Raw genomic sequence first — 18,842 nt, 5'->3', positions numbered from 1 at the left:
GTACAATTTTTTTAAACCAAAAAATTTTAAGTCAAATATTTGATATTAGATAGCTGTTACTAGTTGATAATCTTTTAATTGGAGCAAAACACTCAAAGAAGCAATGAAAGTTATTCACTTATTCTTTCTAGGAGTTTCTTTGAGTTGCTGCTGTTCTTTGGAAGAGATGAGTTTTATGAAGAGCCCTTAAAGGATATTCTTGGATCATTCCAGGTAAAAAACAGTTTACTACTTCACATTTTGTTTACACTTAAAATAGACCATTATGCTCTCGCTAAATACAGCTTATTGGTTATTTATTGCTTGTAAGTTTTTAATGGTTGCTAACATGACAGTGTTTAAGATCCTGTTATTACTGGCTGATAAAGACAACTCATATAATTAATTTTTAACTGTATTCCCAAGCAGTTCCTAGCTGGAATTCATATTCCACATTTGCTAGAAAAGAGCCTGCTACCACCCTTGTGGATTCCTAGAACTTTCCCTGGTGAAAAACGATTCTTCTTTGCCAGACTTGAAGCAAGCTGTCTATCCCATGCCACTTTTTCCCTTGGCTGTACCTTGATTTTCTCTCTCATAATAGCTTTCCCCAGCTAGGAGGCAGAAGATTTTTTTTTTTTTTTTTCGGGCACCTGGTATAGGAGAGAAGAGAGTAAATTCAGAAGGGAATGACAAAAGATTCAAGACCTCTCCTGTAGATGAAAGACATTTGATCTTTTTACTACTTACTGGGAAGCAACCCTGACCCACTCGGTGAAGTAAAGGAAGATGTACTTTGAGCTCCCCCTAGGGGTGAAGTCTCCCTGACTGCCCATTTAGAACTGAAATATACAGACAACATATCTTGTATTTGTTACCATGGTGTTAAAAGAAAGGCTTATAGACAACCAGACTGCTGTATTAGGTACATTATATTGAACATTCTACTTTAACCATTCTTACATTCAGCAAAAGTGGTAAAAATACCTGTTCTCATGGAACTTCTGTTCCAATTAGAGTATATATTCAAGTATTTAAAACTTACTAATTTTCCATTCCATTTTTTTTGACGCTTGTATTCTCGGTAATCCATTCTTAAAATTTTACTCGGCAAATGTTTATTGAGTCCTCACAGTATGCTTTGCACTAAGGTCTGAGAAAAACAGTAGTAAGCAAAATAGAAAAATCCTCCTATTGTGGAGTTATTAATTCTCGTATAGGGACAGAAAGACAATCAAACCTTTATAAATGAAAAACTGACAGATTCATTAGAGAAAAATAGAGGAGGATGGGGATAGTGCTGGCATAGTGATATTGGGGAAGGATATTTCAGTATTAAATGGAGAGGTAAAGAAATACCTCATAGAGATGTCAGCTGACCACTGATAATGGGAACCACTGAAATATTTGGAGTAGACGAGGGACAATATTTAACTTCCACTTTAAATGTATGAAAAACATAACACTAGTGAAGGTACATTTCCTTTATTTTTTCCCTTGTAAGCAGGGTGCCTATTCAGTTATCAAAATAATAAATTTCTCAAGGAAAAGTTAACGGTTTTGCATACTTTTCTATCTCCTGTTCTGATCCTTTGACACTCTCTAATCCTGGCTGATTCTAAAGCTCATCTACTAACCCCCCAACCCCACCTTTTAAAAGTCTCTGCCATTTTTGCCACTTTTGTTACTGTGGCTTCTTCCTACTCTGAATTTCCTTGAGCCTGTAACTCCTACCTTCTAAGAGAGGTTTCACCTTTTGCTCTCATGTTATCTTTACTTAGAGAAACATCCTTCATTTGCTGACCTGAGCTTCTGCTGTAGGTGCTTCCCAGGCCTGTGCCCTTGGGAACTCAGGAAGGGCCAACATGTAATCTTCATGTATACCTCCCTAAAACCTTATATTTTCCAAGCTTACAAATTATCCAGGCTTTTGACTGACATTGATAATAGTCACTAATTGTGATAAGTGACTAATTCAGTGACAACCCCAAATGTCACTTTTTGAAATATTTTTAATATATTGTACTGTGCAAGTACAAACCCTAGCTCCCCAAGTGGTTCATCTCCATACATCTTTCATACAGATTCATACCAGCATAAGGTGGTGTGTTCTTTCTCTTCTCCTATAAGTAGGACAAACACAGTCCTACTCATATTTTAATGTACATAAAAATCACCTGGGGATCTTGTTAAAATTTAGATTATGATTCAGTAGTTGTGGGAGGGGGCCTGAGAGTCTGCATTTCTGATAAGCTCCAAGGTGATAATTAATGCTGCTAGCCCCTGAACCACACTTTGAATACCAAGGTATTCTTTGTTGGATTTGAGTAAACTTCTCTTTCCCCCGCTGTATTTCCACCGTGAGTTTACCAGCTTTGCTGCTTACACTGTGTCATCCTGGGCAAGTTTCATAATTTCTGTATCACTTTATTTATTTGTAAAATGGGGGCAATAACTATACTTGCTGCATAGTAACTTTATGGGTTAAATGAGTAAAGTGCTTGGCATAATTCCTGGCAAAATGATCATGTCACTGTTTTTAAGGTAGGCAGTAGAGCCTGTCTGGTGAAGGGCATGAGTTCTCAAGTCTTACTACCTGGATTTTTATTTTTACAACAATACCAAAACCATGCTATTAGATTTATTATTTTCTTCCATGAATTTCTGATCTCCTAAAATCTCAGTTGTTCAAGTAAAAAGTTTTAACTCTTCTTACCTATAATTTTTCCTCTCTGTTATTTCTAGAAGAAACTTCATTCTTAGAGCCAAATGTTCCATTTACTGGCTTATAAAAATTTTCTTCTTAGCCTTTTACTTCCAGTAGTTTTGTTTACATTTCTCATATGATGCATCTGCCTCATCATCATTATATCTAGCAGTTTTCGAGATTCCCAATGAAATGACAAAAATAATGTAAAATGAGGGAAAATAATAATGATAAATGCTGGAAATTAGGATGGGAGCTTGATGTCAATTGCTCAGGGATGAAACCAGATTGACGGTGGGGGGCGGGGGAACAAATAATACTTGATTGACTGAATGCGATGAAACAGGGAAATGTGTGAGAGAGGAAAAAATAATACAGAGAGAAAGAGAGAACTTCTAGTGGTATCCAGTCATGTCCCCCGCTATCCCATGCTTGTAACAACAAGGGCTGGAGGAAATAGCAGGTGGTAGGGATTTGGGGTGTGATCAATCTCATTCTTGTTGCCGCTTCTCAGAAGTGCATCAGGCATGCAGCAGAGCCTAAAGGACAGAAATCCTGAGTGACTTTTATATCCACATTAAAAATAAGATATATGGGCTGGGCGTGGTGGTTCACGCCTGTAATCCCAGCACTTTGGGAGGCCGAGACGGGCAGATCACCTGAGGTTGGGAGATCTAGACCAGCCTGACCAACATGGAGAAATCTCATCCCTACTAAAAATGCAAAATTAGCAGGTCGTTGTGGCTCGTGCCTGTAATACCAGCTACTCGGGGAGGCTGAGGCAGGAGAATCGCTTGAACCTGGGAGGCAGAGGTTGCAGTGAGTAGAGATCACGCCATTGCACTCCAGCCGGGGCAACAAGAGTGAAACTCTGTCTCAAAAGAAAAAAAACACATATATATACATATATACACACACACATATATATATGTGTGTGGTGTGTGTGTGTGTGTGTATATATATATATGGCTTTTCATGAGAGCATTCTTTCCATTGAGAGAATGAGGGATGACCCAAACTAAATGCAGCCAGCCCCATTACACAGAGGTAAGAAAGTCTCATAAGAGAGGTGTAGTTGTCTTTCACTGAAGCTTCTTCTTTACTCTCTCATAGGCCATGATCTACCAAATTAAACTGTAGTACATATAAACTTTCTCCTTCTCCCTTTGTTTGGGCATGAAGGATTTGATAGAGACTTATTTACCTGCTAGCAAAACAGTTCTCTGTTACAGATGTTCTAAGTAAAGATGACTAAAGAGGATAAATACCTCAGTTATCATCAGTTAACTGGAAAGATATCTTGTTTAAAAAATTTTTTCCTTAAAGGATCTGTACATTTTTGCCAAGGTTGAGTTCATAGTATCTTCCATGAATGTAAGTGAAATTGCAAAAAAGGGACAACTCCAAAGTCCCAAAAAGGGTATACTTAAATAGCTCAGTAAATACATAATTCTACTTATTTTAAATAATCAAATAATGTAACTTATAGGCATTCATACATTTTTATAATTTTGAGACTGACAGTCATCTTAAAAATTATTAATCCAATTCCCTTATTTAACATATCTGAAAATTAAGCCCCATCAGAGTTGAGGTTTATAGAAGCAGAATGAGGACCTAAGTCTTACTCTCAACCCAGCATTCGAATTCTTTCTATGCCATATTCCCTAATCTATTATAAAGATATACTCATATGTTTACAGTAATGTATATGGCTAAAGCACAGGTTTAAATGTTTTATTTATACTGCTATCTTAAGAGCTTTATTGTCTAAGATTTTAAAACCTTCTAAAGACTGCCTTATTAGGGATGGGGAGGGATGAAGAAACTTTACTTTGGTGATCTGAGTGGTAGTCAACAAAGGCCTAGACTAGAATGGTAATTGTAGAAATGGCAAGGAACAAACAAATCAGGAGATGGTGAAGAAAACTGACATGATAATCAATAGAAGACAAACATGAGTTTTATATTCAGCCTCAAACACAAATAAAAAAACAAGTAATACCTAAGACCAGGGTCTCCAGACTTCTGATATACCATACAGTTTTTAAAATACAGTTTAAGCACATATCCCCTTTGTGCGTATATTACTTATGCACATGTACTCATACTATATACGTTATAAAACAAAAGTACATTTAAAAAGGATAAAACTAAAATAATGTTTTAAATTCAACAGTATAAAGTCACTGACAGTAGTGTGATTATGGTGTATTTTTGAAAAATTTTCAAAATTACTGTATCACAGTGATACAGTAATTCGAAGTCGGATTTTAGGTTCAGTTTACTTTGATGTTTGGTCATAAGTTAAAAGGATATTTTTGATAGAAAATTTCTTGTCTGAGCATTAGGACAAGTACCTAGTTGAGAGGTGCAGAAAATCCATGGTACATGTATACCTATGTAACAAACCTGCATGTTCAGCACATGTATCCCAGAATTTAAAGTTAAATAAATAATAAATCCAAACAAAGATGAGCAAAATTAAAAAAAGGAAAATTTTCTTTTCTGAATCATGATGCTCAGTTTAAAATGCCTTCCATGAATTATGCAAAATTTGACTACCAAATTTGTATTCCTAAAGTCAATCCATGTTTTCTTTAATACTAACCACTTTTACTAATGAATTAAAAACTCATTAAAATGCTCCAGTTGAAAATTTTTCAACAGAAAATTCTTAAGTTTTTTAATGGCATAATAGAAGCATTATAGGTGACATACTGATTTTTGGCAACAGCAATCATGTAATAAATGCAAATACTTCCAAACGTTCATTTTAAGTTATTTTCTTTGTAAAAACTTTGTATTGAAAAACAGTAACTTCTTTCATTGTTATAACTGTCCCCTTTATTTTATATGGGCAAGCTCAGAATGATTAATTTTTGAAAATACAAGGTAAATATTCCTCAGGAACCTACCATAAAAAAAGAATGGCAAATTAAACATGATTGCCTTTTTGTAAAAGAAAAATGCATAACATCCTTAAATTTTATAACTTTATGAAATGTTTTGCTATGAGATAACCAATGAACGTGTAATAAGATTATTCTCATCTCATTTCAAAGTATTATAAAGACTACTGTAATTTAAATATTGTTTTTATAATATTAACCATATTGAAGACCTTTTACATTTTTGTCTTAATTTGCTGCAATAACTTGCTTATGAGTGAATTGGATAGGTGGTGGTCTCTAGCTTTATTCTGGAATCTTCATTCAGACTCCATAGTGCTTCCATTTACACAGATTTCTATAAAACCCTATTTTGATTAAAAAGTTATTTATTATTGGGAATATATCTTCTCTGGCACATCTTTCCTTTTTTGTCTCTGTTTGAAAAAACTTTTAACCACCTAAGAAGATGTCAACACTTAAGATAGTAATGCAAGGCCTTCCTCTTACATAATAATGTAGCACAAATGTTCAATATGGCAGGAGAAGAAATTAAGTTTATTATGGATTAAGGTAGTCGTTGAAGCTTCTTGGGGAAAGTGGGATTGTGAAAAGATAGGATTTAGATACGTTTATGGAAGTTGTAGGAGAATGACATAAGAAATGGCATAGGTAAGAAAAGACAAGGTGAATTTTGGGAGATGTGAGAGAAACCAGACTGAAGAAAAGGATTCATGATGTGCAATAGGTGAATGAGTAGGTAGGTAAGTTCAGAAGTCCTTAAATTTGAGATTAAAGTAGTAAGACTTTCATCCTATGATAAACTGCTGATGGATCCAGACCAATTATGTAGAATGGCCAGAACACTGATCTGTAGCTTCACAGACACATGTTGTAGGTGCCTTCTCCAAAATGGCAACCAGTTCAGGGAAAAGAAATCTTCCTTTTGGAGTTAAACATTAAGAAATGGACTCTGAAAGAAGTGATGGAGTTGTATTTTCTCTCCACCTTTGGCAAAGACACAAAGTTGAATGGAAGTAATTAAGGGGATTATATTTAGCACAGTGTAATGTGGGTATCAATAATAATAGACTGATGACTTACTAAAGGATTAAGTTAAGATAGAGGCACAATTTATTATTTAAGTAAATATTCTAGAAAAATACAATATGTATGGCTGGGTATGGTGGCCCACGCCTGTAATCCCAGCACTTTGGGAAACCGAGGTGGGCAGATCACCTGAGGTGAGGAGTTCAATACCAGCCTGGCCAACATGGTGAAACCCTGTCTCTACTAATAATACAAAAATTAGGTAGGCATGGTGATGGGCACCTGTAATCTCAGCTACTCGGGAGGGTGAGGCAGGAGAAACGCTTGAACCTGGGAGGCCCAGGTTACAGTGAGCCAAGGTCGCACCACTGCACTCCAGCCTGGGCGACAGAGTGAGACTCTGTCTCAAAAAAAAAAAAAAAAAGAAAAAAAAAAGAAAGAAAAATACAATGTGTATATATACCCTAAGGAGAGAATAAGTTGTGAATTCTACAGTAATTTAAGTGCTTCCTTATTCACTTTGGAGGTGTTACCTTGAATATCATCCAAAAAAGCCACTATTCTAGTTAAGGAACAAGGAGCCAAAAAATATTTGTAAGCTTATTGTTCTTTCTTCCTTTGTCTTTTTAAACAGACCAAAATGAAATCTTTATTTCATCTGTTTCCTATCCTGAGCTGTTCTCTATAGGAGTGCTCTCCAAAATATGGTATTTTTGACCCCCGAAGTGTACATCCACAAAAACACCATTTATAATTTATTTTTATCTTAGAAAAAGGAATGGAAGCTAGTTTACTAATTTTTAACAAAGATCGGCAAGAGTACAAGTATATAATTCATTATGTAATCATTTATGGGAGTATACACTAAATGTGGGAGGTGTAATTTTAAAAGTGTTCCAAAGTTGCCTGTGGGTGAGAGTTGTTAAATATTCAAATTATCAGGGCTTTCCCCTAGAAATTCTGATTCAGTAGGTCTAAATTAGGTCCTAGGAATCTGTTTTTTAAAAAGAGGTCCAAGTGTTTCTTATTTTCAGCCAACTTTAGGAAGTTGGAAATACGTCTTGACTTAGTCTAAGTCCAGTTCTAAGTCCCATAGCACTGACTGATGCCTCACCTATCCTTAGACAACTAGAAAGATGGATTGTCCCATGGCTGAGCAGCAGAACTAAGCTCACCAATGACTCAGGGACTAGTGTCCAACTTACCTTATTTCTTGTGCTTTGCTTGGACCAAAAGAGAGCTTACAGTAGTTGAATTTTCAGGGCAGTCATCTGTATGTCTAGAGTAATTTGGGAGCTTGCTACCTTGCTTACCTTGGGAGGTTTCAGGTGATCTTTGTTTTTACCCATGAAGCTGTTGCCAAGAATCATTACAATGTTCCATGTATGTTAAATTCATACCTTTATATTTACCACATATATAATGAATGCTTTAACATGCTGACATGTGGAAATGCAGCAATTAATTTCATGCCAAGGAAATTAAATGCCCTAAAGGATTTATTCAAACTGTTAAAATACTAGAAGAAATAATAGCTAATGTCTTTTGAGTGCTGCCGAGGTGCTAGGCATTGTTCCAAGCACTCTCCGTATACCGTTACTTTACCCTCACAACAATCCTATGAAGTAGGTGTTTTAGTATCCATTTTACAGAGGAATTGACTGATAGAGCTGAGAGGTTAAGTAACTTGCCCATTGTTTATAGGATTTTTGTTTGCTTGATTGCTTAATTTGGGACCAACCTTAAATACCTTTTAGAAGATACTTATTTTCATAACGTTTGACTATTTACAAGTGATGTTTTTACTTGACTGAATGATTCTTTATTTTAAAGCTTGATTTCTTCTACTACTTTATTCTCTCATAAAACAAGTAAAACCTCTTTTGTCTATTTTAACCAGGAATGCAATGTGGCATATATAAATCACTATATAATCTCAGCAAATTATGAAAGAATATGAGAGTTTAATAAAAGCAAAGTGTTTGTAGCCACTTTGAATATGTAGCCTTGATTCGTCTAATAAGTAACATTTGTGAAGATATGTTTTTTAAATTCTGAAGCTTTGCTTTATAACTGCTACTAATATCTGAGAGATTTTAATATCTGGGAGATTTTGTGAGCACAGAATTCTGGCAGTTGCTTGTGTTTTGATTGATGTACAACACTCACTTTTTTTTTTTAACATCGCCAGTTTCTACATCTAGTTTTTTTCTTAACACTTTAAGCTCTATTTATGCATTTTTGAAAATAATACTTTTACTAGATATTCAGTTAATCTTTTTAAATTGTCAAATTCGATTCTCTGAACCATTTTTAAAAACAATACCTTGGCTGGACACGGTGGCTCACGCCTGTAATCCCAGCACTCTGGGAGGCCGAGGTGGGCGGATCACAAGGGCAAGAGATCGAGACTGTCCTGGCTAACATGGTGAAACCCTGTCTCTACTAAAAATACAAATAATTAGCTGGGCATGGTGACACAAGCCTGTAGTCCCAGCTACTTGGGAGGCTGAGGCAGGAAAATCACTTGAACCCAGGAGGCAGAGGTTGCAGTGAGCCAAGATCGCGCCACTGCACTCCAGCCTGGGCAACAAAGTGAGACTCCATCTCAAAAAAAAAACCAACAATATTTAACAAAGTATGTAATTAATCAGAAAGCATAATCAAACTAAACAAAGCTTATAAATCTAAATCTAATAAACGAGATTTATAAATTCACTAAACTAAGATTCATTGCTTACAGACTTGTTACAAATTTCATGTTACAAGTCCAAGCAGATTCTCTGAAAAAACATTTCAAATACCTTTTTTTAAAAACCCAGAAAATGTGTGGACAAATTCACAACTATTGCCCAACTTAACAATACATCTTTATTTTAAATCTAAAGCAGAGGTTGGATTTACTTATTTAGAGATTTCTTTAACCTGTCATTTTTTAAATCCCAAAACTGCAAATCTAACTATCCAACAAAGGGAAATAGAATCTCCATCTTGCAGCCTTCTACCACGACTTAGATTATATATTTGAGATCAGGACGGGAGACTTTTGTCTACCTGCCAGCCAGAGAGAGACTGTACATTTAGCAGGCACCCCACGCCCCCTGCCGTACCACACACTTTTTTTCTTGTCAGGCTCTTGCCTGCCATTGTTAAGAGGAACTTTATGAACCTTTATATAAATTTAACTGAACATTTTTCATTTTTTTGCAACCTGGTTCTTTTCCTAGAAATGATGTGTCCCTTAGGTTACACATCATCCCTGTTTGGGATTTTCTAAGTCCAATTATACAGATACTGCTGTATAACCTTTGGCATTAAAGCCTATTTGTGTTCATGGGGTTTTGACACCCTACTTAGGTTACAGTAGTAACCCTTTCTCTTTTATAATTTAATAGCTGCCTCACTGGCCATCAGTCATTTTACTGACAATGATGATCAAGTTTAGTTTTTAACCCCTTTAAATTCACAGAGCCAAAATGATTTTTCTCTCCTAGGAATGCCAGAATCACCTCCGCAGATATGGAAATGTGAATCTGGAACTGGTGACTCGAATCATTAGAGATGGTGGCCCATGGGAAGATCCAGTGTTGCAAGCTGTCCTTAAAGCTCAGCCAGCATCTCAGGAGATAGGTACTTCAGGAGATTCAAAACCAAACCAACATTTGTGAGAAGCAAATACACTTTCATTTACTAACTAGAGCAGTAATAGTGATTTTTCTTCATTTTATAATACTGAATAATGGGAGTGATGTATTTTCACATTAACAGTGTTTTTGTAACCTGGCCCAAAGTGACTTCTGACACCCGGATCGGTACATTTATTTCTCGTAATGGAAATTCTGAGTGGTAACACATCTACTAGATGTTACTTATTTACAGAGAGGGTATTTTTGTCACTTCAGTTGTATTTTTAAAATCTGTTTAAGTAGGAACATCTTTTTCTGTTTTTTAAGAAACAAAAAGTCTGCTTTTCATGAAAGCATATGGAATCTCCCTTCCCTTACACAGGAAGCTTCATGAGGGCTGGAACTCTGAATTTTTGTCACTACTACTGCATATCCTGTAGCTAGCCCAGTGCTTGGTACAGAGTAGATGCTTAATATAAGTATTTGTGGATTGAATGAATGACCACATGATGAATGTGTGAGTGAATAAGTGACTAACTGAATGAATAAATTTGAATTCCAAGTACTCTAGAGCAGTATTTCCCAAACTTCATGAATTAGAAGTTTTGTCTCATACCCTTACTACCTGCATATTTCTTTGATATCACCTCCTGTCCAATCTGATTTAACAGTGGTCCTTTGTAGGCCAAATTTTTCTTTCAAGGCAGGAGGCTTTGTCAACTGCTGTTAGTTAATTCTTTTTTAAAATGTTCCCCACATTATTCCTGAACCCCAGAACATTTTGGATCACTAAAACTGTAGAGTGTAAGCTCAGTAACAGTGAATAAGCACAAAAGTGTAGAAAACATTTAAAAGTGTGGAGAGAGCCAATGGAGTTTAGTTATGAGACAGCCAATGGGGAAAAAAACAAGACCTCCCAACCCTGGAACCAGTTAGACCTTGGTTTGGTGAGAAAGACACTTCATTCCACAGATTTTGTTGAGCTGGTTATTTCTGTTAGTCACAGGTTAAGGGGTTAGGGTGAGTTGTGAATGCAGTTAAGTGGAGGAGGAGCTTTGAAGGGATGGGAGGTGGGACAAAACTAGGAGGATAGGGCTAAGGTATATGTGACAGTGTTATAAAGAACCCAAGGGGTAAAAAGGACACTGGTGTTTGAGGTGTGGATCTTGGAAAGGGAGTTAAAAAAAAGAAAAAAAAAAATGAAAAGGGAGAGTTGAAGCTGAGGAGGAAGAGCTGGATTACTGAAGAAGTATGAAGAATCAAATACAGGAAAGGCAAGGGTGACAGACTGGAGAAAATTATGAAGAGACTGCATGTGTCCAGAGGGGAAGAAGCTAGACAAGGACAGAGCTTCAAGAGAAGTGAGGACAGGGGAGAAGAAAGTTTGAGCTTTTAAGGGATAGATTTAGGCTTCACTCGTAGAATCTAGAATAAACCTGTTATTGGTTGGTCTGAGGGCTGATGACCATTTAGGCTGGGAATTACATTAAAATAATAAATACTCCTTTGATACCTATACTAGCATACCTCACACTTTGGGAAAAGCTGCTCTAGAGCCTCATTGATATGGATGACTTTTCTCTAGTTGGTGATGATTAGGGGAAAGACCAGAGTGAAGTTATCTTTGCATTAACTATACAAGTCAGTATCATATATTGTAAACAGAATTGCAAGACAAATTTTTAAGCCAAAATAAAACATTTGTAAGCACTTTAGAAGCTACTGATTAAATATAAGTAATTAAAATACTTCTGGATTCAAAATCATAAAAATATGGGTTCCAGTTCCTGCTCTGCCACTTAATTATTTGTCCTTGGGCAAGTCATTTGACCTCTCTGAGACTCAGTTTTGCAATCTATAAAGCTAGTATCATAATACCCATCATAAGGTTGTTGTTAGGTCTAAATAAAGTTATGTAGCTAATGGTGTTTATATATTTTAAAATTGTGTAAAGTATTAATTAGTAATTATCCTTAGTGATACATAAATGTATATTAATAAGCAGTCCTATTTGGCACTACTTTTGGATTAATTTTATCTTTAAATAAAATATATTTTCTTGTGATTCAACTTTTTCATTAATTCAGATTACATCTCTATAATTAATGTGAACTAACATGGTTTTAATGTGACAGACTAGGATTCAGCCTTTTAATCTTAAAGAAAATATTGAGCAGTAAGAAGATAAAGTATGTAATCTTAGACTAAAAAGACATAGACCCATGTTACTTGGAACATATTTTAACATATTAGTGAACTGAAAGAAGAAAATTTTTTTTCTTTTAAAATTTTGTTTCTGTTATTTACTTTTTAGACTGAGAAGAAATCAACAAATATTTCTTGAGCACTGTTTTGGTGTCACTCTTATTTTCCTTTTTCCAACCATATAACTGAATATTCTTTTCACAAATAAACTCCTACTAAGGAAAATGCTATTTAAGTAGTTAAATCTAATTAGAAACCATATTTTAGTGGTAAAGTTTCAAAGAACAAAGTTTGAGAGAATCTTTTCTTGAGAGTAATAGAGTCTGTTTTCTTTTTAATATAGTGAACAAATATTTAAGTTCTGAAAATCCACTGTTCTTTGAACTACGTGCCAGATACCTAATTGCTTGTGAACGCATACCCGAAGCAATGGCTCTTATTAAATCTTGTATAAATCACCCAGAAATCAGTAAAGACTTATACTTCCATCAAGCACTCTTCACATGTCTGTTTATGTCACCTGTAGAAGATCAGCTATTCCGGGAGGTATTGTTTGAGACTATTTTTGCCTATTACCATTTTAACCCTGCCAAAAAAAAAAAAAAAAAAAAAAAAACCAAAAAAAATAGTAGCCCACTGTTGTTGTTAAATTCCTTTTACAGTAATGCCAAAGATTTAAGGATTACATTATCTAGATGTGTTTTCTTTTGGCACCATAACTTAAGGTCATGTTGAATTAAGTCAAAATCTGATATTAACAAATGATGAAATCAATAAAATATACTCATTAATAAGTATTATTCACATTGCACTTTTGATGTGATGGAGAAGAGGTCAAATAAAAGTCAACAAGCTCACAGCTTGCCAGGAGTAAAAAAAAAAAAAAAAAAAACCCAAGAAACATTATGATCTTGCCTTTAAAATAAAGTACTAGAGGTAAAATGCTCATGTTTATTTTGTTTCTTAAGGTGAAGGAATTAATCTTTTCCTAATATGGATCATATGTACCTATAGGTTGTGGACATTAATGAGATTAAAAGTAGTCATTGTAAAATGTAGGTGCTGTACAGTGAAACTATGTAACCATGAAAATATTTCTGTACAAGTCATCATTGTTTTTGTAGAAGAAAACTAGAAATCTAAGTAATTCATTTTGAATGTTTAAACATTTATTGCAACTAGCTTCTTAGATACTTTTAATGATATGAACTGATTTCTCTTTTCCTCTTACAGCATTTATTGAAAACTGATTGTAAGAGTGGAATTGATATCATCTGTAATGCCGAAAAAGAAGGCAAAACTATGTTAGCCTTGCAACTCTGTGAATCCTTTCTTATTCCACAGCTCCAGAATGGGGATATGTACTGTATCTGGTAAGTGTTCGCAAATAAAGAAATTGAAATGGTAAGATGGGCAACAGAAAGAAAACTGCAGTTTGAACTTTGTTTTTTAAATTGTGTGAAAATATCAAGCTACTTAAAAAAAAATTGATTGTGCAAGGAACAATAGTAGATTCTAAGAACTAGAGAATTTAAAAAGAAAATGATAATGTGCCACTAAACTGGTAGTGTAAATGTTTAAGGGATGTGCTATAATGAAGCAATGGTTTGAAATTAAATTTTAATTTGGAGTCTGAGTTTTAAAACATTTAAAACTTGCTAGAATATATGAAGCAGTAGGTTTACCTAGCAATCATGTAATTTAAAATGTAATATGAGTGTTTTAAGGTACCTAAAATAAAAACACTCTTCAGGGGCTATTAAGGATTTCTGTTTCCTCGACTCCAGTACACCCATATACACACATAAACACACAAAACTCTTACCACTTTGCTGTTTCATTATATTCTTAACAGAAAACTAGGTTTCATTTGCTGAACATAATACTCTGAAATGATCATGGGCTATAAACATTTTTTTAAATTCTCAAATACTTAAAACAATAGCTTGAAGGCATATAGCTGCAAATCATAATACTTCAATATTCTTGGTTAGTTTTTGTTTTTGTGTTTTGGAGACAGGGTTTCACTTTGTCACTCAGGCTAGAATACAGTGGTGCGATCAGAGCTCACTACAGCCTCAACTTCCTGGGCTCAAGTGATTTTCCTGCCTCAGCCTCCTCAGTAGCTGGGACTACAGATGTGTGCGACCATGCCCAGATAATTTTTGTTTGTTTGTTTTGTAGAGACGGGGATTCACCATTTTGCCCAGGCTGGTTTCAAACTCCTTGGGCTCAAGTAAATCTGCCCTCCTCAGCCTCCCAAAGTGCTGAGATTACAGGCATGAGCCACCGTGCCTGGCCCTATTCTTGTTTTATAGATTAAAATCTTCAAACTCAGAGATAAGAGTCAAGTAGCTAGTTAGTAGCAGACCTGGATCTGGAAACAGGTAAATTTGTTTTCTAGGGGTTACAATATACCTTTAGTTAGGTTATGCTAATTTTTATTTAAAATTATACCATGTAAATTGGAATTTCAAATAGAGAAAGGGATTAGGAGGTGGTGGTAAGACATACATACGCCCTTATATACAGTTATGCAGCACCTAATGATGGGGATATATTCTAAGTAGTATGTCAATAGGCAATTTCCTTGTGTGAATATTGTAGAGGTACAAACCTAGATGGTATATCCTACTGCACATCTAGGCTATATGACGTAGCCTACTGCTTCTAGGCTACAAACCTGTATGGCAGTGTTACTGTACTAAATGCTATAGGCAGTTATAATACAATGGTATTTGTCTATGCAAACATATCTAAATATAGAAAAAATACAGTAAAAATGATGTTATAATCTTATGTGACCACTGTTGTATACGCATTCTGCTGTTCACTGAAATGTTGTTACACTGCATATAACTGTAATTTTTGAAGTATTATCATTTTTTGATATGTGGTTATTTGGAAACTGAAAACAGTCATGACAGTTATAATAGATCTTTTCCTATGGGAATAGGAATGTTCTCTGCCCTGAGCTATATCACACTATTTAAACAGGGTAACTTTAATTCTTTCATTGTAATATACTCATAAATAACTAGAAACAAGTATACATACACACACACACACACACAAATAAAAGAAAAGAAAAATACATTTTATTTTCTTCTTCTATTGGTAACCCATTTCTACTGGTTAGGGAAGGACCTTAAACATATTATAATGCCTGTCTTCCAGCTCCTGGCCACAGGCACCTTCTAAGAATACAAGCTCAGTGTCTCCAGCTGCCTAACCAAAAAGGAGTCTTTAGCCTTCTTTTTGTCCCTTCCTTCTAAGTAGTGTGGGTTCTGATGGCCTACCCTCTTATTTCTTCTACCTCTTTTCTATATTTCTGAATATTAGAAAAAGTCCCTTTTCTTCCTTCTAGAAGTTAATTTTCACTGTAATTTGATGAGCAGGATTCTTTTCAGCCTCCAAAGTCTGTGCTGTCCATTTCATCCTGGCCTTGCCTATGAGTCAGCTTGTCATTTATCTTCCCTCTGTGTGAATAGAACCGGATCCACAGTTTTGCTGTATCCCAAGCCAATGGGGCAAGTTGCTAAACCCATTTCTCTTTCACAATCATTAATAATAATAATAATAGCCGCAAATATTTGCTGAGTGCTTCCTATATTCTTTGCTTTATATATGCATATGTAATTTAACCCAGCAAGCTTATGGAGATAATACTGTGTTCAAGCCATTCAATACTGTGTTCAAGCCATTCAGCTAGTAACTAGTGAAGCCAGGATTCAAACTTAGGCAGTCTTCCAGCCTCTGCTATATTAAAATTACTTAAAATAAATGGGTCAAGTTTGAAAAAAAAAAAAAATCTGCATTGTAAGGGTAACTGACCTCATTATATAGGTTTTCCTCAGAAAGTAGACGACTTAATGGTAGTATTAGTAGTTAATAGGGTCTTGTATTGGTTACCTGAGAAATGTGCTGTGTTTTCTAACGCACACATTGAATAAAAGAAAATGTGTATAAGCTTCATTAAACCTGCTCTTTTGGTCTTCTAAAAGACTATCAATGGTTTTCAGGATTTTTTCATTGTTTTTTGTTTTCCTTCAGAATCCACTGTACAACTAACACCTAAGATCCCATGTTGTAAATCCAGTCAAAATGGAGCTTCATAACACTATCCTAAGATTTCTGCTTTGCCTGCTTTAAAGCAAAAATCCATAGTGGTAGCCTTCTCTTGGCAAACTTATTAGGATATTGCAATGTACATATTACAGGCTTTCAGCATTTAGGGGAAGTATATGCCAGACATTTCACCTAGGTGTTTCAATTATCTCTCTTAATTCTTTGGATAAAGATGCTGAATAGGAATAATCCCAACCTTTATGTATAAGAAAACTGTATATAAAAGAGATAACAATCATACAGCTAGTAAGAAATGGAGTTGGAATTTGTACTAGTTTGCAAGTGACAGCACCTGTGCCTAACTAGTATAGGACAATATTTAGGGTGCAGTATGGGCTACATGAAAGCTACATGGAAGGCCACAGGTGGTTCTCAAAGGTAACTGCTACCAGGGACACTGACATTGATAATGTTTTTCAAAATCTGTTTCTTTTCTGTCATTTGGCTTCAGTCTCTCTTGCTGCAGACCAGCAGGAACATCAGCAAACCCCAAGCTTAATAGTTTAGAATTGAGAACATCTCAGAGATTCTGACAAGCCTGACTGGGATCATTTTCCCAGCCTTGAATTAATATCTGAAGGGGAATGCAGAGGAGGGTCACACAGGAGACATGGCCACTGGCTTTCTACCTTTGTGTTTTAGGGCTTTTCCTAGAAAAGGGTGACTCATTGAACTGGGTGTGCCACTTCAGCTAGTGTATAATGCTGTATTGAGATTTAGGTCTCTCTTATTTCCAATTCCATGTTCTTGCCACTGCATCCACTAAACAATGTGTCATTGTATATATTTACAATATATTAAGGGTTGGGGAAATAGGTAGGACTTATAAAATATAAACAAGGAAGCATATGATAGGCATGAATCAGTAAGAGGAATCTTTTCTGAAATAGGTATCACTTTAGTTTGGGGTATTCATGAAGGCTTTCCTGAAGAGATACTTGATAAGGCCTTTGAAAGATAAGCTCATCTTAGGCCTGAAGTACTTTCCAAGTACAGCAGTCAGTATAAACAAAAGTGAGAATAAATAAAGCAGTTTAGCTGAGAGTAAGGAGTTCCTAAGATTCAAATCCTGAAACTCCTAACTCTAAAACCCACATTTCTATTGCTGTTAACTTTATAGCATAAGCACTAAATGAAATGTGATCAGGGAGGCTGAAAACAGATCAGGTTAGAAACCACTCTAGAAATACACCTGTAAAATTAAAGGGCCTAAAAGGGTAACATTGAGAAAGAGTGATACAGCTGAGGGCAAAAGTATACTTGAAATGTAAAGACACTGCAAGATAAACAGGTTAGAACCAGATGAGGATAGAGAAATGTTTAGTGTCACTGACTGATCTAGGAAAAGATCATCAATTTTGCAGGAATATGATTAGTTCTGAGTGGGTTAAGGTGATGGAAAGCAATGTAAATTGAAACACCCAGGCATGAAAACTGGAAAGCAGTAAAAGCTAGAGATGCAGTAGGAAGGTATGAAACCTCAAGAGAATTCTAAAAGAGTGAGTGCAAAAAAAGGGGGGATAGTGGACTGAAACTTAATAAATAGCTAGCATGAAATGGAAGTGGAATTTTGGTTTTACTTCTTGTATGTTGCTTGCTGTCATTTTCTGTTTTGTGTTTTCTGTATTGTCTAAGTAGACTATGTGCACCCTCATGATGGTAATCAAGCCGTCCTTAGACTTAATACCTGTGTGTGCTGAGCTCAAAGTATATGCTCATCACTTTTAAAAACTATTTTCATTAATTATTTTAATACTTTTAGATTATGATGCTTTGTACACTTTTATGACATGTTTTGAAGAATTCTAATTTGCTAAAATGTGATATCGAAATATATCAGCTCTATCATATGATTTGCCTTTGTCTCAAAACCCACTGCTCTTAGCCTTGTGCATCAAATAACAGTGGCTGTATTTGAGAAAAGAATCTGCGTATGAAATAGTTCGAATGGTCCATAGCCTGTCTGTTTAAAAGTATGATATCTGAAACATACTATTTCAGAATCAATACTATAACATACTTACAGTTTTAATCTTTAGAACTTTTGATGTCTTAATAAATTGAAAATGAAAAGTATGAACCATTTCTTTATAAATAGTCTACAACATTGGTTTCCAAATTTACAAGTAAAATATTAATTAAAGGCCAGGATTTATTATTTTTAAGTAATATCAGTATTGGCAAATTAGTATCAGAATTTCTGTTTTGACCCAGTAGTAGAGACATCTTAGGTATGCCAACATATTGTTGGAATTC

General features: G+C 35.2%; 1 protein-coding gene and 1 pseudogene across 10 annotated transcripts in view; one reads left to right on the top strand and one right to left on the bottom strand.

Annotated features, from left to right (window-relative positions):
* LOC105477406 (zinc finger protein 654) overlaps window positions 1-18,842 on the top strand; it is a 78,962-nt gene that overhangs the window by 48,872 nt on the left and 11,248 nt on the right. For 3 of the 10 annotated variants that reach the window (XM_071092561.1, XM_011733882.3, XM_011733881.3), the window contains 4 exons: window positions 132-213; window positions 10,122-10,257; window positions 12,802-13,004; window positions 13,692-13,831. In XM_071092561.1, the coding sequence (XP_070948662.1) occupies window positions 12,888-13,004; window positions 13,692-13,831 (257 nt within the window). In that variant the 5' untranslated portion in view covers window positions 132-213; window positions 10,122-10,257; window positions 12,802-12,887. Of the gene's footprint in view, window positions 1-131; window positions 214-10,121; window positions 10,258-12,801; window positions 13,005-13,691; window positions 13,832-18,842 lie in introns of those variants that run through there. The other 7 variants (XM_071092562.1, XM_024791446.2, XM_071092560.1 and 4 more) reach the window with 4 other exon arrangements.
* The window catches only part of LOC105477405 (chromobox protein homolog 5 pseudogene), a 44,638-nt pseudogene that overhangs the window by 19,547 nt on the left and 6,249 nt on the right, over window positions 1-18,842 (bottom strand).

This window comes from Macaca nemestrina, chromosome 2 (genome assembly GCF_043159975.1).
Source record: "Macaca nemestrina isolate mMacNem1 chromosome 2, mMacNem.hap1, whole genome shotgun sequence".
Classification (NCBI taxonomy): Eukaryota; Metazoa; Chordata; class Mammalia; order Primates; family Cercopithecidae; genus Macaca; species Macaca nemestrina.
Note: the sequence above shows the minus strand (reverse complement) of the source record. Positions and strands in the feature narration are given on the sequence as shown.